A 27,742-nucleotide genomic window follows, 5' to 3' on the forward strand; every position below is an offset into this window, starting at 1 on the left:
AATACTTTTACTGGACCCTTGTCGACATAATAGGATCATTTTTGATGGATTATGACATTGTCTTGGACATTTATGAGGCTGAAATGGTGAGTTCCGTATTTTTTGTTTTGTTTTAGCGATTGTTTGATTTAAATGCTCGCCGAGCCTGCAGATATGATTGTATCTTATAATGCTTGGTATCATTCTAATCTGCGGAAACTCAGTTTTCTGACCATATACAACATGCCCGGGCATGTTTTGAAGTTGTTCTTCATACAGCGAATATATAGAATATAGGAATCACAAAGTCACCTTCCAAATCTGATAAAAGGGCATTAAGGATTATAAAACAACCAATATTAATATAGCGTGGGGCCTTTAATGGGGACTATGTAGCAGGAGAGAAAGTTAATTAGCAGTAAATTGAAGCAATGCTTTATTCAGAAATGTTACCATGGATACCCATTATGATTCGTAATTGAGTGTTCTCATCTGGAGAAGAGCGTTTGAACAGCACCAAGTAAAAACAACATGTAACTAATACAAAATCTGGCACACATGATGGCTTAGTTTCACAAGGTTTTTTCCCCCACATCTGATGAAAGAAAATACATTTTGACAAAAAATACAGGGTGAAACAAAACAAAAAAAAACAAACAGGAACCTTCCAATAAAACCATGAGTGATGGAAGAAAAATATTTTATTCAGAGTAATTGAATCCTTAAAACATGCTATTTAAGAAACAATGGTGGAAGTTTTATTGTTTTTAAATTTTCCTGTAAATGACGTCCTCTTGCAAGAATTCATTTAGAAGGGCCAATCAGAAAAACAACTCAGAACAGTGAAGGGCACAGTTGTTTCTCAATAAAAAGCCCAAATGGCTTGCTGAATTCAATCAGGAAAAGGCATGAAGAAATGAAGTATTGTTTTTTCCATATCTGCATACAGTGTATGCTCATTCTCAGTATCACCACGTTTAAAGTAACATGTAGCTTCTTACTGCTCTACTCTCCTTTTGGGAGTGCGCAATCCATTAAACAAATACATATTTGTAGATTTGTAGGTGTAATTAAATCCAGCTGCCTTTTGTGATTGTTTACTGTAATTGTCAAATGACATGTCTCATCATATGAGATTATTCATCTCTAATGAGGGAGGATTACCTCTTGTATCAGCACAAGGAATGTCAGATTTACATAATGTAAAGAAACTAAATGAAAATATGTGTTTTTTCAACTCGTCCCTTTGGCTCTGACTGCAAGGCTCAAAGATACACCCTGATGTTATCTTGCCAACCGGCATGGCTTGGTTTACAGTTCCCTAAAGTGCATTCCTGGTTTGAGGTCACCAACATCATGATTAGTTCCCTCTTTGTCACATGGTCTGTCTTGATGACCTCCTTCAAGGACTCTCAGTGTTAAAACCGCACATAAAATACAGCCTCAACTATGTCCTCTCTCTTTCCCAAAGTTTGGGGAAAATGCAACAATATTTAATTTAATCTGGGATTTTTCAGTGGAATGGCCACAACACCTCAGTGAGCGGTGGCCATACACATGGACACACATCATTCCTATTCATGTAACCACCTATGTAACCGGGAAATCATTCGTTATCATACCATCCAGAGTCAGGGGTTCGTAAAATAAAATGCACACATATCCAGAACCTTAACCAACACAGTCATAATGCATGCAGGAACAAGTCCTAAGTAAAAAAAGGAAACATTTTGATGATCTTAATTTACTAGATAACTTTCCTTGCCATTGCTTTGCTTTTGTGTAATATCTCATAGACAACGGGTCATTAATTCAAATCATATTAAAAAATGACAATGACACAGAAAATTCTTCAGTATTCTAAACTTTGCTTTTAGGTATGTTCCTGCTTGAATTATGAATGTGTTGGACAAGGTTCTATATGTGCGCATTTTATGTTATGTAACAATGACTGTGGATAAACAAAGACTTCTTGGCCATGTTGTCTCAGAATCAAGTGTTCTTTACTCAAGACAGGTTGTTTTACAATTTGAATATAGAAGAATTGTAATCTTGTTCTTTGATTATGCAGTTACTATAAATAACTTGTGGCAGAGTAGTAAATGGTCTAAGAACACTCCATGTAAAAATGGCAGCTATCAAAATCTTTTCCTAAATGTGGTGGTTGCCAGGAGGGTGGCAAGAGAGTGGCCAAGGCCACCATGTAACCCCACCTCCCTGCATTTGGTACCACAACCACATTTGTTAAAAGCACCTTGCCGACAGATAGTGGGGAGTCAAATAACATGAACAATGACTGCTGAATTTTGTTTTGTCTGTCTTCAGGTTAAACTGATAAAAGCAGAGATGGAAAAGAAAACCAAAATCATCAAGGATTTACAGCAAGAGGTGAGTCGACTCAGGAATCGTTCAAGTTTTCCCTGAGCACTTAGAAGTCCTATTTTGATTCATATTCTTCAATGCTTACCTGCTCGGCACAACATCCCATTTCAAACAATAACGCTTGGCTAATAACTGTAGCGGCGTAGCCTGTATAGTTTACCATTCTTACAATCTGATAGTCCGTCTCCCCACCATGTCCGGTCATTTGGGCACTTTCCTAGCCTGAGCGTCTCGCTCGTACATATTTGGTCCAACATACATCATGCCAACAGCCCTCCTCTTCCTCCAACTCGTCAAACACCTGGCTCGCCTCAGATAAGTTTAAAATATTGCTTCAGAGTCGATTTCTGACTGGCTTTGTACACTTGCTGTGCACTGTCGTCCTCTTCTTGACATGACGTTTCACTTCCATGTTGTCCCTCAGCAGGATCTCACTTAACAAAAACGATTACTTTGTCGAATATACGAAATACAGTAAGTCCTTTATTTACGAATGTGTTCTGTTCCTACTGTACACTGGTGATGTAACCCAAATTTCCGCGTATGTCTGATTTCACCGATAAAGTCAAAATTTACGTCAAAATACTCATAAAGAAATAGATTCAAATAAAAATATAAGATGCTGTACTTACCATTACTGCTGAGAGGTGGATGGGGAAGAAGGAGGGCAGGGCGAAAAAGGCAAATGTATATATGTATGTATATATGTATATGTATATATAGATATATATGTATCTATATGTATATATAGATAGATAGATAGATATATTGAGTGCTCTATGCAAACACTATAGGAGGTGTATAAAAAAATGTTCCAAGTAGTATCACATAAGATATGTTACATTATTATTCTTACACAAACCCAAACTACAAGTTTTTGGCCTCGGTGTCATTGCCCTCGAGTATATCTCTCTTCAGCCACTGAATTTTATTCCACATGCGTTTGTATACATATCCTCTGTGTCAGGTTGTCAAGCTTTGTGAGGGTTGATGAAACAAATGAGACCAGACTTGCTAGGGAGAGTCATCACTGGTGTTGAGTCATGGATCTTCATGTATGACTCGGCGGCCAAATGCTAGCGGCTGCAGTGAAAGAGTCTGACGTCACCAAGGCCAAAGAAAATAAGATGAAGTCCAAAGTCAAAGTCATGGTGATTGCATTCTGTGATGTGAGAAGCATCCACTAGAAGCTTTTGCCATGGGACAGTAGATTTACCGGCACGTAACCAGAGTTCCTAAGGCCTTTTTTTTTTGTGCAAAAGAAGAGGCAAGTGTTGTGGCAGAACAAATGGTAACTGCTTCACCATGACAACAGGCTTGGTCACCATAACCTAAGCATCCAAGAGTTATTGGCTGAGAAGAACAATGTCATGCTGTAAAATCCTCTCTACTGACCCGACCTGGCTCCGTGTGATTTTCTTTCATCTTTCCCAAACTTGAGGGGGTCATCAGTGGGACCCATTTTGAAGACACGGATGACATCAAGATGCCAGCGATGACAGAGCTGTATAATGTCCTAAAATAATCGTTTCAGGGGTGTAAAAAGATTTGGCAGAGAATGCTGGGAAAGTTTGTTAGACTTCATAGGAGAGCACCACCACCAACCCGCACTTTTCTTAATGTGAATGTGAACGAAAGCAGCAAGCATAGAGCCAAGAGTAAAGTGATGCGGCTCGGACCAGTCCACAAATTCATCCAGAGTCTTCATTGATGACAGTGACAGTATTGTAGAGCAATACATGTTGATTGAAACATACTGAGTGAAGAGGAACAGTGTAGGAAACGTTACCTTCAGGGATTCTGTAATTAATGGCCAACTTGTCTGACAAACTGACGAACTGTGGCCGGTCTGTGAGGCAGTTCATAAGGCCAGGCTGGAGAGTGCTAAAAGCACTGGCGGAATCGAAGAATCAGAACCTTACAGTGCTTCCAGGTTTCTCCACGTGAGAAATAACTCGGTGAGAGAAGGTTAAATGACAGGCGCTTAGGCAAACTGTGGCACCTCCATTAATGGCTTCACCAGGGGACATAGGTGGTTGAGAAATGGCTGTTTCTGTCTTCTTTGAAATTGATGTTAATGCCACTGACCTGTGATTGTTGAAGTCTTTTGGATGGACCAAGAGGTCTGAATCGCCCCCCCACCTTTAGGTTCAGGTTGAAGACCTGCACCATTATCTTGCACAGCTCGCCTACGCAGGGCTTGACAAGTCTAGAGCTGATGCTGTCTGGACCTGTTGGCTTCTTTGCCTTGATCCTGCCTCTCTTGGTTAGCAATGTCACAACACGAAATGTGTCACAAACTGTTATTAGTTTCCTTGGTGAAATGGCTGGACGCTGCTTTGTGATCAATTCAGGTTTTAATATGTGCAAACTTTTGTCATCCACAAACTATAACACACTGTACGTTCTGGCATACACAATGCCTACATTTCTTAATTGTGAACTAGGGCTGGGTGATGATTCAATATCAATATGTATCGCGATAGACACGTGATCGATAACAGAAAATGCCTTCGATAAAATGTTCGACAAAAAATAATCAACGCAAACCCCGACTGTGGCATTCTGCGTCCTGTAGGCATTAGGCCGCGCACAGCCACCTCCAAAAACAAAGAAGAAGCAGTTAAACCAACGAAGAAGAAGCTTCCAAACCATTGAAGAAGCAACTAACCCATCGATGAGTGCGTGCGGCCTACGCACGCGGAACGAGAGAGTGGCGTAACTTCGTTCAAATAATTGACCAGTGGACTCAGTACAACTCTTAGAATAACATAATATTATGCATTCTAATCTGATTAAACACCTCCGGTTTGAGATATGGTTTACAAGTAAAGGAGTTCCCTGTCTTTGACGTGCTAGGGCCAGTGTTAGCCATGTCCGACCCTCGGCATCGCACTCCTGTTAAAATCAGGCAAGTCAAATATGAATGGACTATGGCAATAATGAGTCCTCTAAAAACAATAAGTATTACTCTGCATGCCCTGCGAGAGAGTATTAGTTCACTACACTTACATTGTATGAACATTAAATTAAAGCTAATGTAAGTGTATCAACAATATTGCAATATTGTTTGGGGTAGCAACTAATGCAATGGTGTTTCCCAACTTTTGACAGTTACTGTATACTATGCAGTAAATGTTTTCCTTGATATACAATGTTAGTCAACAAGTTTAAAGCAACACTTACGATTGCACATACTGCAGTTTTTGAATGTTGCAATTTAAATTAACACCAGTTATTGGTTGTTCATATAAGTAATTATCTACATTGACTTGGATCTCAAGTGCTTCCCTCGTTACAAAGTGATCAAATCAATGATTTACACAAAGGGCTGCTGTGCATGTGGGTTGCATTGCACACTAGATCTGTTTAAGTGGATAAATGTCCAATAAAAAGGGACGTGAGTTGCCTTGGTAATGGACAATTACGTATTCGTTTACTCTTAAACAACATGGAATTAGACCAAATAAAGTGCTCGACACCAATTGAAATTGTTATCTTCAATGGTGCCAAGCACTTACAGTGTAATGCCATTTTTTCTTCCACATAATTTGAACCGCAGCCTCTTGGGTAACGTTATTTCAATAATAAGTCAGTCAACTATTGCTAATACTAATTTGTGCAGAACAAAGATCTGGGAGGGGGGGGACTGTTGTCAGAGTTTGGTCTTAATGATAACTGAGCAGTAGGGCTGCACGATATTGTAAAAACATGTGATATGCGATATGGATGTTGACTATAGAGATATCAATATTATTGTGATATTTAACATTTTTACATTTAACATTAATACAAATTATAGTATTAAGAGATAAGATAAATGTAAAGATAAATGTGTATGCCTTGGAATATCGAATGTGGAAGCATTAAAGAGTTGATGTCAAGTGTGTTGGTAATTTATCAGGCATACGAAAACACTCCTTTGACAAACTGTTGCGTTGTCACCCAGAAGACTCTTGATCAATCTCATATTTAAAAAAAAAAATAGAAATATTTGGTAGAAACTCAGAAACCTGTTTTCACTGTATCAGAAGCATGGTTGGTAAGAGAACAGTTACTGCTCAGAGGATTACTGTACTTTTGTCATACATTTTAGGTCGGAATATCCATCCATCCATAGATCTTTTCCATTACGTGTCCCTGATGCTTAGAATCAGCAAGCTACTGTATTTGCACTGCACTGGCAGATGTCTAAACCAGTTGCTCCATCATCATATGATTGCCTAATTGCTGACATTTGCTTTTTTTTGTCCCAGATCTGCATCACTTAGTAAATGTCCTTCCAAGGTTTCTGGGCCAATGTAATCACATACAGAAAGCATCGTTTGTGCTCAGCAGAACATCTCTGACATCTGCGACGACCTGACATTTAAACCGGCTGCATGCACAGAATCTATTAGAGTGTCACTTAACAAAATGTATTGCATTCAGAAACTCAAACAGTAACCATGTTTAACTACTACAGTAAAACCTTCAGTCTGTGGAGTCATGGTAGTTGCATTCCAATTTGTTCAAATTAGACAACTGGATATCAATTCTATTGCAATAAATCCATTACAGAGTCAAACCGTGTCCGTAATGAAAGTCTTATTAACTATACAGGGAATGTTTTGAAGTAAGTCTCATGCTTGTTTAAAAGTATATTGTGTGCTACATTTACTGCATATGCACTTCACTGATGATGTAGTGTTACATTTGCCTGCCTTTGTTGCAGGCAGCTTGGGTTCAGCTGCCACTCACTGACAGTGTGAATGGTTGTGTGTCTATAGACACTGTATACACAATGTCCCCCGTGACTGACTGCCACCAACTTCAGGATGCAGCTGTCTTTTGCCTAGAGTCAGTTGAGATCCAGCAGCCCGCGACTCTGAACAATATAAGCGGTATTGAAAATGGATGGATGGGTATTTCTATGCAAATGTTATATGCATCCTGAACAACAAATCATCAAACTGCCACATAACTGCAGGGAAGCTTGATGAAAATGTTGTGCTAAAAACAGGCAAATGCATGATAGATTAACTAAAATTCAATTTTAAGTGCACATTGAATTCTGCAACAATGTACCAAGCAGAGACATGCAGATCGGTATTTCTTATCATACGCCTCTACTATGCTATCAAACGATAACCATCTATTATGTAATTACAAAAAACTCAGAAGACAAAGAAAACTAAAAGGCTGTGCATTTGTGAAGTCATAATGAATGACATTATTACAGGTACAACACTTAAAGGGATCCTCCGGCCGGAATGGCCCATTTGTCACTCAAAAACTCTTATGTATTTTTGTACCAGGAATTTTTTATATGTTTTGGAGGAATCAGTAAATAATTAACAACTCTCAAAACGCCCATTTCTAGTCAGCAATACAGCCACGCTCCTCTGCCTCTTCCCATTCTTGCTGGGAGTCAACTGAGAAACCGGACACACTTTGCCCATTCAAAATCAAGGTACATATACCGCTAATAAGTTCCAAAAATGGCAATCAATGGGCACCAAAATGTATGTGGACATACTTATGCCCACTTCAACCTCTGCAAATATCACAAGGATTAGGATTTAATTAGGATTGAATAAGTAGAGATGGGCACTTTACCCTATTTGGCCGGTCAGTCCTCCGTCATTGTCACTCCGTCCTAATTCATAAAAATAATCATCCTCCGACCCCTTCCGTCCTCGTCCTTTTAAAGTGCTTCCATCCTTACATCCGTGTAATTATTGTTGACATCGCAGGCAACAAGTGATTTAGAAGCTGCTCCTCACTTGCAACGTGTCGTCCATTGTCATCAATACTCGCTTCATCATCAGTCCGGGTTCTCTTTTTGCCCTTTTGGAGCAATGCCAACATTTATGGATTCAATGTTTTCAACCAATGACTGTATAAATAACTTGTATCGAAGTTTCTCCTCGCTCTACTATGTTTACATTCTTCACTCTTTCCTCCTTCTTTCTTTGCAAGGGACAGGCGGGTATCTCAAAGTCAAGAGGGAAATAGAAACAGGGTACTGTGGACTCATGTGAAGTGCCGGTACGCCACACAAAGTCCCAGTATGCTAGAGGCTAAAATTGAGAAGTGCTGATACTCCGTACTAATTTGTATTGCACTGGTTCAGCCCAATCAAATATTACTTTTAGTATGTTCTAAACACAATGTTGAGCATGGCCATTGGTCAGACATCCATCCAACCATCCATTATCCCAACCGCTTATCCTCACGAGGGTCACGGGCACCCTGGAGCCTATCCCAGCTGTCTCCAGGCAGCAGGCAGGGTACACCCTGAACTGACTGCCAGCATTTGCTGTCATAAAAATATGCTGTGTGGAAATACTGAGCCAAGCTGAAAGGGTAATCGTTTAAAATAATCATGTTCACCCATCTCTCTTTAAATTTAATATGAAAATGTTATCTATGTGTTCTTTGGTTTACAAGGAATATTGACGGCGAATGACTTGCATGCAAACCTGGATCCTATTGCATTTTGTCAGCCTTACAGAGGACAGCTTTGCCACATACTCCTGTCCTTGCAACTGATATGTTGAGTCTAAATGTTTTTTTTTTTTAATCTTATTTCATATTGGTTAAATTGAGGAAATGGGAAAAAAAAAATACCCGTCTGTTACCCTGAGGAGACAGATGTTGTCATTGTGTGCGAGACAACCGACACCATTAAAGTTTCTTACTGAAACAGTAAGCCAGCAGGAAATGATCTTTTTGGAGTGAAAAAAAATGTGTATAAAAAAATTGCCTTTTTTCCCAAGAAATTCACAAAAACACTTAGCTGCAGGATACGGCATGGAGAATTAATGGCTTTCTCACCACTCAGCTGGTATACTACTCAATGACTGAATAACTACAGTATTAACAAAAGGAGGCTCTCTGCGCCATCAAGACTCAGTCAAAAGTAATTTCACACATATGATTGCTGACGCACATTCAGGGGGAAAGTGCACTAGTGAAAATGGAGCTTTAAGTGAAATGGGATGAGAATAGGTAGGACATGGTGTAACATTTTACTCAGAGAGGGCAGGTGATGTTCTGGACAGCCTGATTGACTTAATTCATAAATAAATGACAGTAGGACTGATGTTATACAACTGTCTGAAGTTAGTTAAATGGGAATCATTAAATTGGAAAGTAAGATCGTCTTAGAATTATGGGTAACATACATTTATCTGTTTTTGCATTTCACAAAGTGTGTAATAAGACATTGTTGGGTTGTTGTATTACACTGGACTCTTGGCTCTTCAACAGAAAGGTGGCCCTACAACCTGGAATACAATCTAACATTTAAAAAAAAAAAGTAAACGAACCACACCAGTCAAGGTGACTCGGCATTATCAGACCTCCCTCACCTTCCAATCCTTGTGTTTTAGCCTTGTATCTTCCCTGACATTTTAAATGTATGAGTGAAAATAAGCCAAAGGGGAAATGGACGGCAATATGCAACATTTAAGAAACGCTCACTTCATTGTTTTCATTTTTTTAGGTTGTATGTGTTAATGATTGTTTGGTCTGTGTGAAAATGTTAGAGTCGGATTCATTTCTAGACAAACAGAAAAACAAAACAATCTAATGGATCTTATTCATAAATGCGGGTAGCCTACAGGAAAAAAACATGGGATATGGAGTGAACAATGGACTACTGGTTGAAGGTGCACATAAACAAGGACAACATGACTGGTATGATGTGAGAAAATGGCTACAAATGGTCCAGGGATACTGCTTTCAAGATGCAAAAATGTAAGGTATTTTATGTTGTTGCTTTTTAATATTCGTGTAGCACATTTTTCAGTAACATGGAGTATCGACAGTGCTGCCACTGCAAGTAACAGTCAGCATGAATTTTCTCATTTCTTTTTTTTTTTATCATTTGTGCTCTTCCTGAAGTTTAGGAGCTGCCTGAAGTTATGACAATTTTATAATAGCGCTGGCTCTATGTTCAGAAACCTAGCAGAATAAAGAGTGTGTTATGTTAACCATTAAGTAAAATATTACTACCAGAGCTTGTCTGTAATGAAATCTGATGTGGCAGTGAATCCTCAAAGCTGAATGACCATGTTGTGGCGCAGTGTCTAATACTAATACGATGATATATTAGCTTAGCATGCCAGGGGGCTGATTGTATTAATCGGCAATTCCACCACTCAAGTGCTTTTTATACACAGAAAAGACAAATGGATGTTTCTGTGTTTTTAATTTGCATATAATATGCATAATTTATTTCCAGCACTATCTAATTCATTTGGAGCTCATAAAGGATTTTGACACAGAGTGATATATCACTTTTTTGGAATGATAAAATTCAATATGTTAAAGGCGATTTCGATACGATAAAAATGGATTTCCTGTAAATAAACCTAGCGGTAGCTCCAGAGAAGCACAATAGAATGCAGTTTCATTGGATTTTATTGTAAAATCAACTCGGCTTTACCAGGGTTTTTCCTGCGTTCAAAATTGCGAGGCGGCCTCCTCCAGCTATTTTGTGCCCACCTCCCCCCAAGAGCGATTGATATTGCTCAACACACCGCGGTTGATTTCCCTTTGCAACAGCAGCGTGTTTTAACTGCAGTTGCAGCGTTCGCCACTACGGAGGCGCCAAACCAGGCCTGGCCAACTGTCTCGCGAGCCGCATGTGGCTCTTTGCCCGGTTTCATGCGGCTCTTAGAGCCCCTTTCGCTCTGAACTTGCAGTCCATCGTTGTCAATCCCATTCATACACGTTTGTACTGTGTGGTATGTGGTGAGGGGCAGCACCACAGAATGGAACGTTGCTGGGCGGCACTGAATGTACTCTGACGTCTGCCACGACAACAAATCCCCTCAGATTGAAGAATATTCTACACTTTACAACGGTGCCGTCGTGACATCAGAAAGCGTTTCCAATAAGAGAGGGGCTGGCAAGCGATTTACTGCTATTTTGACGCCATGAGGACAATGGTAGAAACCTTGGTAAATAAATTGCATTTACTGTATTAACACTGAAAGATACATCTTGTCTCCTCTTGTCCGAACGCGGTGACTGAACAGATTATATTTGGCAAGTTCCCTGTAAAAGACAGTGAGTTAGTTGAATTTACAGAATACCTTTTTTACTTATTCCAAAATTAAAAAACAACAACATTGATATCAGAGCAAGATAGTTCTCATAATATTCTATAATAAACAAAGTGAAACAGAACAAGCTAGTTCTCCTTTTATACATTAACTTACTAACTTTTGATAAAGTTCTTCATATATCTTATACACTATTCAACAATGTCTTTTGTGGAACAAAAACTATACACAAGTATTAAACGTGTGTATTTTGACATTAAATTAATGTGCCGTTTTGTTTAAAGAACAACTGTATGTAGCAGTAAATAATTTTGCCTAATGCTTGCAAATTATTTTCCCAAAATATCAGCTGGTCGAGCAGCAAGAGACTTCTGCACTTCTGATCCGCAATAATAAGTAATTGATTGAGCGCAGGGAGATTTATCGAGTTTTAGAATTAATAAGGCAGCACCACCTATTTGGTTTGTGCAACTACTTTGCATGGCTGCTACCGCTCTCGATTCATGACAACTTTTTTTCTGTTTGTGATGTCACGACAATGGCCGAGCCGCGTCAATAAATAGTTCCCGTTATGTTTCGCTCAGCAGTTGCAAAGGCCATATACAGCAAACGTCTTGTCAAGACGATCTCCTTTTTTGCAAAATCCCAAGTTTGTCCACAAAACCGAACGCATTGCTTCGTCTAAAAAATGTCCTCCTTCCTCGCTGTCATGATCTATGTTGATCTACTTTGTATAATAATCTATGTTGCATCCTTGACGTAAATCTCCGGCGCCGACCGGAGATGACGTACATGAGCGAAAAACGAAAGATGTCCCGCTGTAACTAATGAGTGTAGCCAGCCAACCCATAATTATTTAATTATGTTTGTTTTTTCTATATACTTCAACTGCTGGCAACCAATTCATGGTGTGCCCACCTACTGCTCGATGACGGCTGGAATAGGCTCAAGCATGCCCGCGACCCTCGTGAGGATAAGCGTTTCCGATAATGGATGGATGGATGCTTCAACTGTTTACTGGATTTAATGCTTACTATAGATACACATTTATGCACTGTATATACTAAGTGACATGTATCCTATCTGGCTGTGAATCATTCATGGAACACATGCAACAACCTTGATGCACATATGCCCCAACTGCATGCAAGTAACTGCACAAGCGTGAACACCGCACGACTATTTATTGTTGGAATACAAATAATTTGAGTGGGTCTCTGGAGAGCCTGACCACCTAATAAGTGTGAAATTCAACAACCACATAAATAATTAATGATCTGCCCATTTCAGGAAATGTGAAACAGTAGTATTCATTAAAATAATAACCACCACTACACAGAATTTCTCAGCCAATGATACGGGCTGTTAGGATGGATGAAGTTGTAGAGCAAAAGAGAAGCTTAGCGGTGGCAAAAGCACTATCATGCCTAGGCCAAAGGCTGACAATGTTACCCACATTAACTTCTGGTAAAGAGTGCATGCACCAAGTTGTAGACATGGTTGTGGCGGTATGTGTGTTTGGTGATGTCAGCCACCAACCTGCTATATTCGGTATACTGACAAGTGTAATCCGGTGGTTGCATGATGAAATGTCGCCTTCGTCAGTGATAGTGCGAAACAATCTCTGGATGCTTGCTTTAAGTGTGTGTGGGGGAGAGATATGGTTAAATTTGCCAGTGGTGGCTTCACTCAAATTAAAAAGAGCTGCACTGAGCTTTGTTGAAGCGCAGATTCACATTGAAGCAGTGTTAGCTTGTGATAAACAGCATTTACTTGGTGCAATGTGTGGAGGTTGCTTATGTTTGGCAAAGTGTCAATGCGTCACATACACTGAACGAACTGTATCCGCCACAAGCAAAACTCCTTTCATTGTCTTTAAGATAAGGTCACTCGCTTGTTTTTTACACTCTGAGTTCTGCTTTTGCAAGGAGATGCAAAAAGCAGGCTGCCACTAACCCGCTGAACAAGGCAGAAGAGGAGACAAATGAAATATTGCCCACTGGTTGTCAACCTTATAAAAGCTGGGCTCATTGGCCCAGCAGTAGATGGTATGGGGTGATACTGACTTACTTGCATGAGATGGCGATGGCGGGCTCCCAAAACGTCTTATTTTTGCAAAAATGGAAATAGCGTGAATACTATGTCATATTATACTCTGTATTTTTATGAAAGTATGGCATAGACGTTAAAACACCTAGGAACTATGACAATTGTGGGAGAGAAACAGTGTAATATGTGTCCTTTCACAACATTAGATAATGTTTAGTGAGCCTGGGCTGACCTTCCCACAGTGATTTAACTGAGGGTAACTTCCACTTTACTCTCCTGGTTTTCAGTAAATATTTTCTTTGTAATGATCAACACAACTCTTATGTGCCATAATTAGATTTTATTTCATGGCCCAGTAGAGAATGTTGGTGGGTGTGTGTGTGTGTGTGTGTGTGTGTGTGTGTGTGTGTGTGTGTGTATATATATATATATATATATATATATATAAAGACTATTCGGAGAGAGAATACAGTACATTTTTTACACAAAATATGTCTTTTTCTTTTTTGTCTGAGTTGAAGTAGTACCTCTTCCCTTCTCATTCATCTTTGAAATCAGGATTTAATATTTAGAGTTGATTGGATCAGTTGTTATTTGTGACCACACAGTATGAAGGTTGCAAATTCAATCCCCCCAGTTCATTCGTGGAGTGTCAAAGACCTTTGACCAAGATATAAAAAAAATTTGCTGCTTCGTCAGTAAAATGTTTTAATTTTCGACTCAACATATCATTAATTATTTAGGAATGGAATGACATTGTAAAAATCACTTTGAGGACCTTGTCAACTTAAATCATAGCTTCAGCATTTGTGTGATGTACAGTTTTAGTTCTCATTTATTTGTCATTACATTTTAGTTTGGACCCTGTACATTTTTATTTTCCAGCTTTACCTTCATTAACATGGATAGAGGCGGAATGATGGTTGTTTCCTGTGAAGCTGAAATCTCTATGGAAAAAGCATCTCGCTCGAAGTAAACTGGGAGATGCTCTCATACACCCTTGTCCCTAATGAGGATAAGCAGTACACTATATAAAATGGATGGATGAATGGATGGATAAATAGCATAAAACTGCAAAAAAACAACAGATGAGTTGCAGAACTATGTTATATCACTATGCAATAGTGGGTTAATGCTCTTGCGACTGAAAAGCAAGTTGTGTAGTAGGACCTACACGTGTAGTGCACTCTCGTATTGGCCTAAGTGGAAAGAACAACATATAAATATGAAAATGTTCCTTTACTTCCAGGTCCACTCCAGGAGTAACACGTTTGGACATATGCAGCTCAGAATATTGCATTTTGCATAATGCACAGTGACAGACAGGCTCTAGAGGATCTCATTTTCACTCAGCGTGTGTCCAGGGGCTTAACTACATCACATTTTGTGACAGCTGCCAGTTGTACATGTCCTCATATGGTGCTCCCTCTGTAGGAGCGAATGGAGGTGCAACTGTCTGGAATTGATACTTGTCCAGTTTTGCCTCACTGGATCACAAAACTGTTGCTATGCCAGCTCATTATCTCGGTTGCCTTAGAATGCTTTACTTGTATGTTAAATAGAAATGAAAATGTCTCAAGTTTTTGACAGTAGTAAGACAGAAGTAAAATAAGTAAACCTTTGGATGAGTGAACTAGAGTGCACCTTCGCTCCAAGGCACACCATGGATACTTCGATAGACCATGAGGAAAGTAAGCAGATTTGAATGTAGAGATTAAACTATGTTTAGGGCAAAACACAGCTTTAACAAGATAACGATGACAGACAAAATTAATCTTTATATGACTACTTTAATTTTAATGTTTATAAAGTTTATATTTTTATATGCACTGGTTATCCAAATAAAATTGCAGTTAGTGAAACGATTTCACATTACATACCAGTTCCCCTGGTATGCTTTGCCATACTTCCAGAAAATGCCCAAATAGTGTTTATTTGTTGTGTTCAATGTTTTCAAAAATGTTCCTCCTTCCCAAAGAGTAAAAGAAAGCTTGCCAGCAGAACTTTCCAGACACAACAAACTCAATTAAAATGCCACATTACAATTTTTGTAAACAAAGACCTTTTGACACATCTCTTGGATTGGATCATCACTATTAGTGCAGATCGTCAAAACGACAAAGCCAGTTGGTGCATTTTGAAATGCATCCATCCATCCATCCATTCCTCCATCCATCCATCCATCCATTCATCCATCCATCCATCTTCTTCCACATATCCAAAGTTCGGTCACAGGGGCAGCAACAAGCCAAAAAGGCCTTATAGACCCCTTCTTCATCTTGACTGGTGTCCACCAAAGGGTTTGGGGATTGCCCTCATTACAAGCACAACCACGTTACAATTTTGGTAGGCCACCTCAACAATGTATGCGCGGAACATGGACTTAATGTTCCCTGCCTCCTCTGGGATGACCCCTGCCTCCTCTGGGATGTGGGTGAAGTTCTGCCGGAGATGGGAGTTGAAACGTCTGACAGTGAACTCTCACAGATGTTTCCAGCAAACTGTCACAATACATTTGGGTCTGCTGGGTCGGAGTGGCATCCTCATCCACCATTGGATCCAACACACTACCAGGTGGTGATCGGTTGACAGCCGCCCCTCACTTCCCCCGAATGTCCAAGAGAGTGGCTGCAAGTCCGATGACATGACCACAAATTTGATCATCAAATTCTGGCCTTGAGTGTCCTGATGTAAAGTGCACATATGGACACCCTTATGCTTGAACATGGTGCTCGTCATGGGCAATCCATGACACAGAAGTCCAATAACAGGAAAAAGACTTGGGTTCTGATCGTGGGGGGTCGTTCTTCACAATTTTTCATTTTCTATTTTAGCCCACCTATTGCGTTTGGCAAGCAAGAGTGTTAATACTCCGATTACTGTTCTTATGCAAACCTTGTAGCACGCTAAAATGATCAGTTTATTATTTCTCATGATTTCATAACACTAACAAGTTTTGTCAGTATTGACTCAGGTTGACTCAGCATGTTTACAGCTGCCGTTTTAGTTGTCTGAGTTGCTGAAGTGAGACAAGCAGGAACATTGGGGATCATTACCCCAAACTGCTGGTCGTGGTAACAGTATATACTGTACAGTACATAGCGGTGTGTACGGAGAAAATAGTACTAAGAAAGTGAGCTTCTTAATTTTATGTTGCAATACCTGCAATTGTATTTTTGCTTTGTGACTTGGGATATATATTTCTTAAATCTTCTATTGTATATGTTTCAAGGGTTGCTACAAGAGAGAAAAACTATTACAACTGTGCAACATGAGATAGGTTTATAGTGTAAATCCAGCCTTTGAAATCCTTGTCTTTCAAACACATCTTCTATAAATAAGCCTTTTAAATTGCCATTATTTAGATAGTCGGAGTTTACATATACTGTAGTACTTTTCTCTAATATATTGTAGCAGTATTTCAGCTGTTTTATTATCCTGTATGCAAGCACTTATATGCAGAGAAACCCAACTCCTAGTGACGCTAAATCTATTCTGACATTGAGATGCATCCAAGCACTCACTGTCCGAGTTCTAGCCCAGCCTGAGAAATTGAGGCCCACTGAATCATATAATAAGAAAACATGTAAAGGAACATAAACCACCAGACAGCAATTCCATCATCTCCTCTTTCATCCTTTTTCAGAACAAGAGCTTGAAGAATAAACTCTTGTCGGGAAACAAGCTTTGTGATGCTCATGCTGAAGAGGTAAGTGCATTTTCAATTGAAGAACAATGAATTTGTGTTTTGTGGAACCAAATGTTTTGTCACGCATGTTGATGGCAGTGCAGGGCAGAAAGTTATTAAGTATTTCAGTTTGTCATAGTTTCACTTTGCTTGTGACAATGCTCACCATTTGGTAATTAGTTTGGTATGAATGTGTTGTATCAGTGTAAGAAAAATAACCTGACAATCAGCCACATTTACCTGTACTTACCAAGCCTCGTCTGCGATTGGATATCATTTTGAAGTTATGGAACCTTCAATAACAATATTTAGATTATACACAATATATTTTGACCACTGTGCAAGATTCATATATATATATATATATATATATATATATATATATATATATATATATATATATATATAATATTCAGAGTTGGGCAGTCCGTCCCGGGGGCGGAGCCGCGAAACGGTCTGTCCCTCTGTCCCGAACGGACGCCCATTTTTGGGGCGGAGGACGGTGGGGTGACACATTTTTAAAAAATAGAGGCGGACTAAGCAAGGGCGGACGTGGATATTAGTCCGGCCCACTAATCGTCCCTCATGCGTGTGACGTGGTCGCGAGGTAGCCAAAGTTCATCGCAACCTACTCAGCGAAAGGCTTCTTTAGGCTTCTTTATACTCCCGCGTTGGCGCAGGCGATAACTGCCGCGTTGCATCACATGACCGATGCATTGTGCTGTGAGACACGTTGGCGACAGGTCTGCAACACATGCCGCTTACATGTCAGAAATTGTTGCTGCGTATACGACGCCGCACACATTTTCTCTCGTGATCGGTCCGTTATGTCACATGTTGCGATGTTACAGTTTTCCCCGACTCGGCCCGGCAATATATTTGTTGCCACAAAGTAGAGGATCTATCACCCTGATTGTTGCTGCCGCGAATCAAACTAGTTTGGCAGCAGCGTGGGTGATATGTCACTTAAGTGTGTGTGAAGAAGCTACACACGCACGTACTAGCTTCGCCGCCACCTTCCAGATCCTTTTCGCAATACAATTAAATGCATCGTCTAGTCATCTAGGTCCCTTTGTTGTAGCAGGCACAATATCCATTGCTGTCAGGTGTGATGTGGTCCAGTTTCCTGGTGTTTATAAGGATTCCGCCGGCAGCATTTTGGATCAGCTGCAGCTGTCTGAATGATTTTTTATTAAGATCTGTAAAGACACCATTGAAATAATCTAGCCTTCTGAAAATGAAAGCATGAACACATTTTTCTGTGTCTGGTTGAGACAGAATGCCCTTAATTCAAGCTATGTTTTTCAGGTGGTAAGAGTCAGATTTAGTTATGACTTTTAAGTGGTGGTTAAAATTCAGGTCTGAGTCAATGATTGCACCAAGATTTCTGGCTTGATTTGTAGCTTTCAACGACATGGAGCAGGGTTGGCCAACCGCTCCAAGACAAAGAGACACATTTTTGACTGTTACTGTAAAGAGCAACAGCATACACATAAGCATGCTGTACATAAACTGCCCCATTCCGTCCCCTCACTCTCTAATACTAGTTTGCACGTTTTGACAAACTCCTGTTCATTGTATAGCTATTTAGCCTGTGAAATGTTCTCAGCAAATGGTTATGAGTGCTTCATAAATTTTAGAAATGATGGTAGTTTTCTGCCTGACCTTTAAGTGAACAACCTTTGTTTGAGAAGTTGATTTCTGGTTGATGTTAGAATGGAGGGAACTCAAGCGCCACTGAAGATGTGTCACCTTGAAAGGTTCTAATGATGCCTAGGCAGAGTTGTTTGCCATTACACCACTCAGATTTTTTTCCCTCCAAGTCATGTGTGTCCAAGTGCATGCATGTGGTATGCAAGCACTTGGTAAGTTGATTGACGAATGTAATCCGTTCCATCACCTCATTCAAATGAGCCCTCATACAAACTGCACTTGCCCACTTTGTGTAAAACAGGGATGAGCAACTTTGTTTGGCCGGGGGCAATTTTTTTCCTAACAATCCTATCGTGGGTTGAAATGACATTTTCATCAGACAAACCTGCTGTAACGATATCAAAAGCTCATGGTTTAGTTTTATCTAATCCAATCCAATCCATTTTATTTATATAGCACATTTAAAAAACAATGCTCTTACAAAGTGCTGCACATATGTTTGTGATATCACAACCAATGAATATATAAAGAAATAAAATAAATACATAACAAAAATAAATACATAAAATGAAATTAAAACACACTGAGGACCACACAATTCACGCCGTGTTAAAAGCCAGAGAATAAAAGTGGGTCTTAAGACGAGACTTAAAACACTCATCTGAGGAGGCCGTTCGAATATGGACTGGAAGCCAATGCAAAGATGCAAGAATTGGTGTAATATGATCTTGTTTTTTGGCTCCGGTTAAAAGGCGTGCAGCAGAGTTCTGGACCAACTGTAAGCGTGAAAGCGCTTTTTGAGAAATTCCATAATAAAGAGCATTACAGTAGTCCAGACTAGATGAAATAAAACCATGCATAACCCGCTCAAAATGCACAAAAGATAAAAATGGTTTAACTTTAGATAAAAGACGAAAATGAAAAAAGCCTGCCCGAACTGTGTTTATCAGTCTATGTAATTTAAAATCACTGTCCGCAGTGACACCAAGGTTGGTGGCAGAGGGCCGAACATAGTCTCCTAAGGGTCCCAAGTCCAACAGTAGATCAGTTGGGCCAAAGATCACAACCTCAGTTTTGCCCTCATTAAGACATAGGAAGTTTTGGGCCAACCACACCCTGCCACACTCAGGCAGGTATGGAGGGGTGCCAGGGGGTCTCCAGTTGTTTTTGAAATGGGCAAGTAAATCTGACAGTCATCTGCATAAAAATGGTATGAGATGCTGTGTTTTTTGAAAATTTGACTCAGTGGGAGGAGATAAAGTGTAAAAATCACCATATTATCACGGTATTGATGTCACAGATATGCATTCAAATATTATTTGAAAGCTCACAGCACTGCAATAAGCCTCACTGTAACGCTGCAAAATTCACGGTACACGGTCTGCTCACAAATTTGACAATATCATATTTCTTATTTATAGCATTAGAAATGTAATACTGCCAACTGAGAGTGATTCCTTTGCTTATCACGTCAGAAATACAGGAACACTCTGAATAAAGCCAACACATGATTTAAAAGCCAAGCAACATCTCCACACAGGGAGGCCGGGGCCGGAGTCAAACCCACAACCTCTGCACTGTGAGGCGGACGTGCTAACAAGTCAACCACCGTGACCACCGCTCCATTTGGAACTACGCAAGCAAAAACATTTTTGAAAAATTGTGAAGGCAGCATCAAGACAGCATGTTGTGGATCGTATCTCAACTATTTATTCCAAAGTTGTTCCTATATTGTGGAGGAAGGTCAACTCATCCTGGATGCCCAAATTGGGCAGTGTTTTAAACCTTGACCAAAAAAAAAAATAATAATAATAAGGAAAACTGAAATGAAGAGAAACAGTTCTCAGTCGTTGTATATATTTTTAGCATCATCTATCTAGTTATGATTTATTGAGAAACAAATCTCTGAATTTACTTTACTGGGTCTTAAAGATTTCATTCAGTGCACTCATCTTTTGCCGCAAGTAGCTCTGTTTCCTCCTCAAGCAGAGCAAAAACACGTGACAAGACTAGTTGACATTATGCATGTCAATTAGTCGACAAGCAAACTAGTGGATTATGTGATACAGTAGGACTATGACAACAGAAGGATGTAGTTTATATTAATTTACAAACATTGCTTCTACATAGTGCAGCTTGTGATTCCAAGCATTTCTTTTCACGTGAAAATATAATACTGTAATATCATCATGTGTCCAGTGTCTTATAAGGATGCTTTATTTGACAAAACAGGAAACCAATGCTGTGAACAAACTAGCCCAAATATACTGGTGGAAACACCTATTAGCCTCTTTTGTGCACCAAAGCCTCAAGCCGAGCATATCTGAATCGTATCCAACAAACATGTAGCTTTTCCAAGTCTTAATCACATTTGTTAACTTGGGGATCTGGCTCAGGCCCCGGAGAAAAAGCTGGAAAGACAACAAAGACTGAAAGGCCATAATTTAAGCTGTCAGTTTGTCAGTCAATCCAAAGCCAAGGATTCCCTAGCAGGCAAGCATGATTTAACATACTAAGTGCCGTACTTTATGGAAGGTTCAACAAATTTGAGTAAATTAGGAGAATATTAGGTCAACAGCAACAATACATTATTTACATATATATATATATATATATATATATATATATATATATATATATATATATATATATATATATATATATTCATGTTATGTCAGCTGTGAAATGCAGTGCGGACTCCATTGACATCTATTTTTTTTTAGTTCTGACTCTGAAGCACTATGGTAATATATTTGATTTATTTTGGATATTATCTTCTCGTCAAATTTCCTTTATAGCATAGAGATTACATTATAATAAAACGGTTAAGCCACTTGCAATTCAGAGATAAAATGGCTCTTCGATTGGTGGACTCACTCTTCTTTACTATCTCACGTCTGTTATTGAAGTCTGGGACTGAACAGGTGTTCGCTGCCTGTTCAAATTTGAAGAATTGCTTTCAAGGCAATCAAACAGTTCTTGAAAACAGGAAGATGAAGTTATGATCTTCAAATCCATCCATTTAATTTCCCTTGTCCTCATTTGGGGTGCGGGTGAGCTGCAGCGTACCCCAGCTGACACTGGACGACAGGCAGGATACGCCGTGGACTGGAATAGTGCAATTGCTATCTTTAAATATCAAACATTGATGTGCTACTATCCAGTTCTTGACTGTCAAAATGATGAGTAGCCATAGTATTAAAAAAAAAAATGAACAGAAATACAGTAACCAGGCCATGTTGCATGAACTGACAGAGCCTTCTTGGATGAGAGGCAAACGTCTTCGAAGACAAACTGAGCACTCCAGTTGCGATTGATTCAATGCCCCGAGAATGAAATAACCTGGATGAATAAGAATACCCACAAGCAAATACAGTGAAAAAACAGTGATAGGATGCAGTACATGATTAACTTAATGCACCCCAAAAGTTCAACCTTCATATTATAATCTGCACTTGAAGCAAAAACATTTCCAAATAGAGCTCCAGCTTAATTAAAAAACAACAACACAAAAAAAAAAAAAAAAAACAAGAATAACAAAGCTTTTGATAGAATCTTAAATCGGAGCTTTGAAGTCATGGCCAAGAGCCGAAATGAAGTTACAGTTTTTTTTTAGAAGGATTTAGATCCTGTAAACTTTTCAAGCACCACTTGAAAGCTTGAACTTGCATTGTTACATGGAGAAGGCCTACATTTGCAGGGGCTCTGTGGATGAACTGCTTCATCTGCTTTCGTGATGCGCATTCTACTAGTTTCATGTTAATATTTTCTTTGGGAGCGCAGAGTTGATTTCATTTCAATTGTGTTTTCTTAATCTGCAATTGGATCTCCATCTTAACATTGTACAGTACACAATAGTTGTACAGTATCACAATAGTTGTGTTTTATGTGTGCATTTTGAGAACAATTTGTATCTCCAGAGATATATTCTGGTCAGTGCTGTACTTCATGTGGTTCTCAATGAGGAGTTAATAAACTGTGAACTGATTTATGCTGCCAGTTATATTAGATATATAGTCAATTGAATATATCTTAACTGTCTTTATAAAAGTAGAAACTGAGCTGCTACAATAAAATTGGCTTGTTTAAAGTCTCTTCCCAGTAAATATTTCTGCTTTGAATTGACTGTAAAAGGAGCTTAAGACGTGTCTCTACAATTTGCAGCTGTGGACTTAGTCACATACAGTGAAGAAACTATCGTATATCTCAATGCTTCACATCTCAGAACACCTTTATGGGACATGGAAACTATTATGTGGCATGGAAAATTGGAACAGAATGTAACTGTGACTGATGCAAACAGCGTTTAGGTTTTGTCACTAGACAACTAACGAAGAAAGTTCAGTGTAAACAGTTGCTGATAGGAATAATCTTGATCCTCTTCTGCTTCAATTGACCTCATTTCCTCATTTGAGGTAACTAAGGCTCTCTTATTCCATCAGTACGATGGAATAATGTTAATGTTAACACAGTTGTTAACGTGAGCAAGCAAATCGTCTTAGGTTCTTATAATAAAAAAGAAGAATGTGTTCTCAAATTGCAAGGAATTAGTGTAGAGCACCCAAGCACCAGTAAAGTTTGCTGTTAGAGTTTGCTGCCCCAAGCTTTTATTTGCAGCATGCCAAACCTTTATACAATGTGTGTCTCAAACAATAATCCAGGACTTCGATTTAAATTGAAAAGAAGCTCAGTTAGCTGGCTGTGAGTTGACAGCTGTTGGTTCATTACAAAAATACCATCTAGCATTTCAGAAATATTTGACAAATCCTCACGGGAAACATCTGACATGGAAAAAGTCAATAAGTCTGAGTCATGCAGACCTTTGAGGAGAAGGGAGGGGTAAGCGGCATTAGATCTGCCAGTTAATCAGTTGCTTTTCTTATCTGAAAGAACATGCATCCATTGCTTGCTTCTTTTCTGTGAAATATTATGTTGTTGCTGCATGTTCCTTTTTTATTATTATTACAGATGCTGCTATGCACACGTATGTCATCTGCATCACCACCACAAAAGGCAAATAAAATACTCCTTAGTTTCAACGAAAGAAGTGTCCATGGCTTGCATTTGAAAAATCGGTTTTAGTACCATGGCTTGTGTCTCAATGCAATCTTGACTACCAAACTAACATACGATCAAAATTGGATTATGATTCTGATATTAAAAATATCCTAATTAATCGTATTGAGACGCAAACTCCTAACTGCCGATTGAATAATATTGATTGAATAGTGCTTCTGGCACTGTAATGAGAAAGGTGGCTTTCTAGAATGTGAAGGCAGTCATTAAAGGTCTGGTTGATGGCCAAGTTTTCACTCAACTCGAGCTTATTTTATTTTTTTTTAAGTTTCTATATACTGTAGGTAGTTGTGTGAGGCACTGGTAACGGTACATGTGAGTGGGTTTGATTCCTGGCCGGTGCCCGAATACCCATCAATGGTCAGTCCCAAAGCCAGATTAAAAAATGTGTGCTGCATTGCCTCAGGAAGGACATCTGTCCCCAAAAAATTGTGCCAAACAAATAATGCAAGTAATTCGATGTGGCGGGCTCTGATTGGACAAGCCTAAAGTCGCAGCAACAACAATGTATGAAGTTGCAGTGAATAGAGTGTTCTCACCCTATATCATCAAATAGATAGACATTTTTGTAAGGCCCTTGATTGAGATACCTATTTTCAACAGCGGAATGCTTAGTCGCTAGCCTTTGTCAATAATTACATTTTCTTTCATTTAATTTTCCTGGATTTTACCATAACCAGACCAGGAGAAATCCAGTGACACCTAAAGTATTTATGATCATATCAGATGTGGCTGTGTTACATGATTAGAGAAAACGACTCACTCATTCAAAGACCCTTCTCTTGTGTAAAGTTTGTTTGACCCTCCAATACTGCCTTTCTTACACACAACTTGCACTAACTTGAAAAGCCAAGTGCATGCATAGTTATGCATTGGTCAAAGACACTTTGCGAGAGAAGAAGAGAAGGCAAAAACAAAAAGACAAAAGTATATGCATCTACATGCAAGATCAGAATGTCAAGTCAAAAAAACCCAAAGTAGCACTGAGGTTCAACTGAAGCAAAAACTGAAGGTTTGGTTGCTTTGCTAATTCATTGTTTTGAGATATGTGTGCTGCACCCGGTTTCACGAATGCACCCTGCAATATAATTAGCTATGAGCACAAGAGCATATCTTTAAAATAAAACAATTTCCCAAGTTCTCCCTCATTCAGTACCTGTATTGAATAATTCAGACATCTGAAATGACTGGAATAATTAAAACAAAATTTACTTCTCCTCCGTGGATTATGGCCAGTCTTCCTCATCTGACATGTTCGAGAAAGTCGGGCACATTATACCTTGTTTAAAGCCAGTGGGACTTGTGGCAGTTGTGGGATGCTTTTGTGCTCCTGCCGAATTAGATGCCAGAGGGGGGCATTCGTCTTCGCTTTAGTCCGTCTATGAGTGCTCGTCGATATTTCAGGCCCGCCCGGACGGAGAGAGTCAGCCAAACGGCATTGAGAACGGATTTACCGGTACCGCCTCTCATACTCTCATGGCACGCAGCCGAATTAAAAATAAATAAATAAAACAGTGTTGAATACCTTTCGGTCCCACAGACACAATGACATGTGTCCCATATTGATTTCACCCATCCCCACAAGTACGTGTGTCTGTTGTTTTTATTTGAGATTTTTTCTTTATTTGGCAGCATGTCTGCTTGTGCCTGAGTGTGACGAGAAAATTATGTTCTCGGCGGCGAATGGCTTTTGGGACGGACCGGGACCACGGTTGTCGGCCGGAAGTACAGACGGGACCTTAGTGACGGATGGACGATGCCCAGCTCATTGAATATTAGAAAGAAAAAAAAATTCGGAATAATTCATTTCCGTCATAGCGTTATATGCTACTACAATAGAAAGGTTCTATGTTAGGTTCATCTAACCCTTAATTTTTGACCAGCATATAGACATAGCTCAGGGGAGTCGATGAACAGCAGATTTTTCAGTAGCAATGTGATAAGATTTCCTAAACATTTTGAAAAGGCAAAGTCTTGTTGGAATAGTCACAGACAAAGAATTTGGAAAATTGGATGATGGTTTTCAGAGGTACCTAATGGACAATGACATAGAATCAGTATAAGTGTCCATGCAGGCATATAATGGTATAGATGCCATGAGCAGTTTTGTCCAATACTGGATTTTTCATGTGATTAATTAACAATATCCAGCCATCCACCCATCAATTTTCTATAGTGCTTATCCTCATCAGGATGGCAGGTGATCTGAACCCTGTCATAGCTGAAAGGCAGCATATAACTTGGACCAAAGCCATAGAAAACAAAGCCTGGATAGTGACATGTGCGCGCACCATATTGTCACCCAGCTTGAAAACGTCATCAACATGCAATGCAACGCACCAGAATGGACCAATTCCAAAATGTACCATACGTAAGCAATATTTTCCACACTATTTATGTTCATCTGAGATTATCATGATGGCCAGCTATGAGCAATAAAAAAAATGTTATTAAGATTATTGAACTATTTGACTGCCAGCCATTTTCGAAAGAGAACCTCTTGAGTGCCAGCCTATTAGGAGCATTCTGACTGATCTTTCAAGGTTCACAGAATATTGTTTTATGACTATGTAAACCAATAAACTATCTTTCATCACAAAAAAGGTTTGTTTCTACCTTCTTCCATTTTTTTGGTAATTGGTAGTAAAACATGAGTTGTTTTTACCCAAATCAACTATTCTGGATGAACACATGCAGAAAACAATTTTTCATGCACAACAGTGACTTTGATGCTAATATTGTTTGACGCCTCAAACATCCGAACAGTCCATGTCTTCTATATAAAATATCAAAAACAACAATGAAAATGTGCTTTTGATGGCAAAATAATGCACTTACAATGAATTACCAGTGTAACAATTTTATATTTGACAAATTTACAAACTATTAGCACGCTATTTTTTCGTAGTCTGTGTGTGTGCATGCATACCATGCATGTGTGTGTGCATGTGTATTTTGCTGGTGTTGGGCCAAAATCTCATAAGTCACATTTTCGTGATTTTCATATTTTTTCAAAAATCTATATTATTGGTCAGTCCACATGTGTGGCTGTTGTTTTTACATATAATTGACCAATCTAAAGTGTTGAAAATGGCTTGCTCTCTTTCACGATGCAATGCTAATGGTTGAACAAACCATTGCATGGTCTCCTGAAAAATGTCCATTTTGGAGGTGCAAGGTTGTGGCCCGACGCCAGCGATATGTCCGTCACTTCTCCTACTAAATTTAAATAATTTCTGTCATCTTTTCTCTCTTTCGCGGCACTGTTCGTAGTAGATTTGACATGACAAACACCTCGATCTTTCACAAGCTGCTTGTAACAGTCACATTTCCAATTGCCTACCATGTTTTTAGGAACTTACACATTTTTGTGACACACAATGACCTCATCCAATGCTGTCATCTGCTGGCCATAGTTATTCTTTTTTTTTTTTCTAATCTTTCATAGCTAAATGATCAAACCAAAGTTGGTCAAGACTTTTGTCTGCCCATTCCCACAAAAAAGTATTTAGTTGACAACAATTGACGTCAACAGCGCTCATTGTTAGGATTCCAGGTGACGGCATTTCATGTCAATGGTGCTCAAAAAGTTAAGACTTTTTTTTTTTATTTTTTTTTTAGTTTTTTTTTTTTTTTTTTTTACCAAAGACGTTTGTTCGCAAAAATATCATTTTTGACAAAATAAACAAATTATTATGTTTCGGAAAATGATGCTTCTGCAGGGCTTGCCCGTGAAGAGTGGAACAGCCTATGGCAACACACCTAACTATTTTACCAAAAAAGTCACTTACAAAGGAGGCTAATTCTGTCATGGTTTGGCTCTGTTGTGTTGTTTCTGTTTTCTCTCTCTCTCTCTGTC

General features: G+C 39.1%; 1 protein-coding gene across 2 annotated transcripts in view; it reads left to right on the forward strand.

Annotated features, from left to right (window-relative positions):
- Window positions 1-27,742, forward strand: part of luzp2 (leucine zipper protein 2) — a 157,546-nt gene that overhangs the window by 96,663 nt on the left and 33,141 nt on the right. For both annotated transcript variants that reach the window (XM_086026768.1, XM_086026769.1), the window contains exons 5-6: window positions 2,305-2,367; window positions 17,113-17,175. In XM_086026768.1, the coding sequence (XP_085882894.1) occupies window positions 2,305-2,367; window positions 17,113-17,175 (126 nt within the window). The remainder of the gene's footprint in view (window positions 1-2,304; window positions 2,368-17,112; window positions 17,176-27,742) is intronic.

The sequence above is a fragment of the Filicampus tigris genome, chromosome 3, assembly GCF_054856515.1.
Source record: "Filicampus tigris isolate MCC_2025a chromosome 3, RoL_Ftig_1.0, whole genome shotgun sequence".
NCBI classification, from domain to species: Eukaryota; Metazoa; Chordata; class Actinopteri; order Syngnathiformes; family Syngnathidae; genus Filicampus; species Filicampus tigris.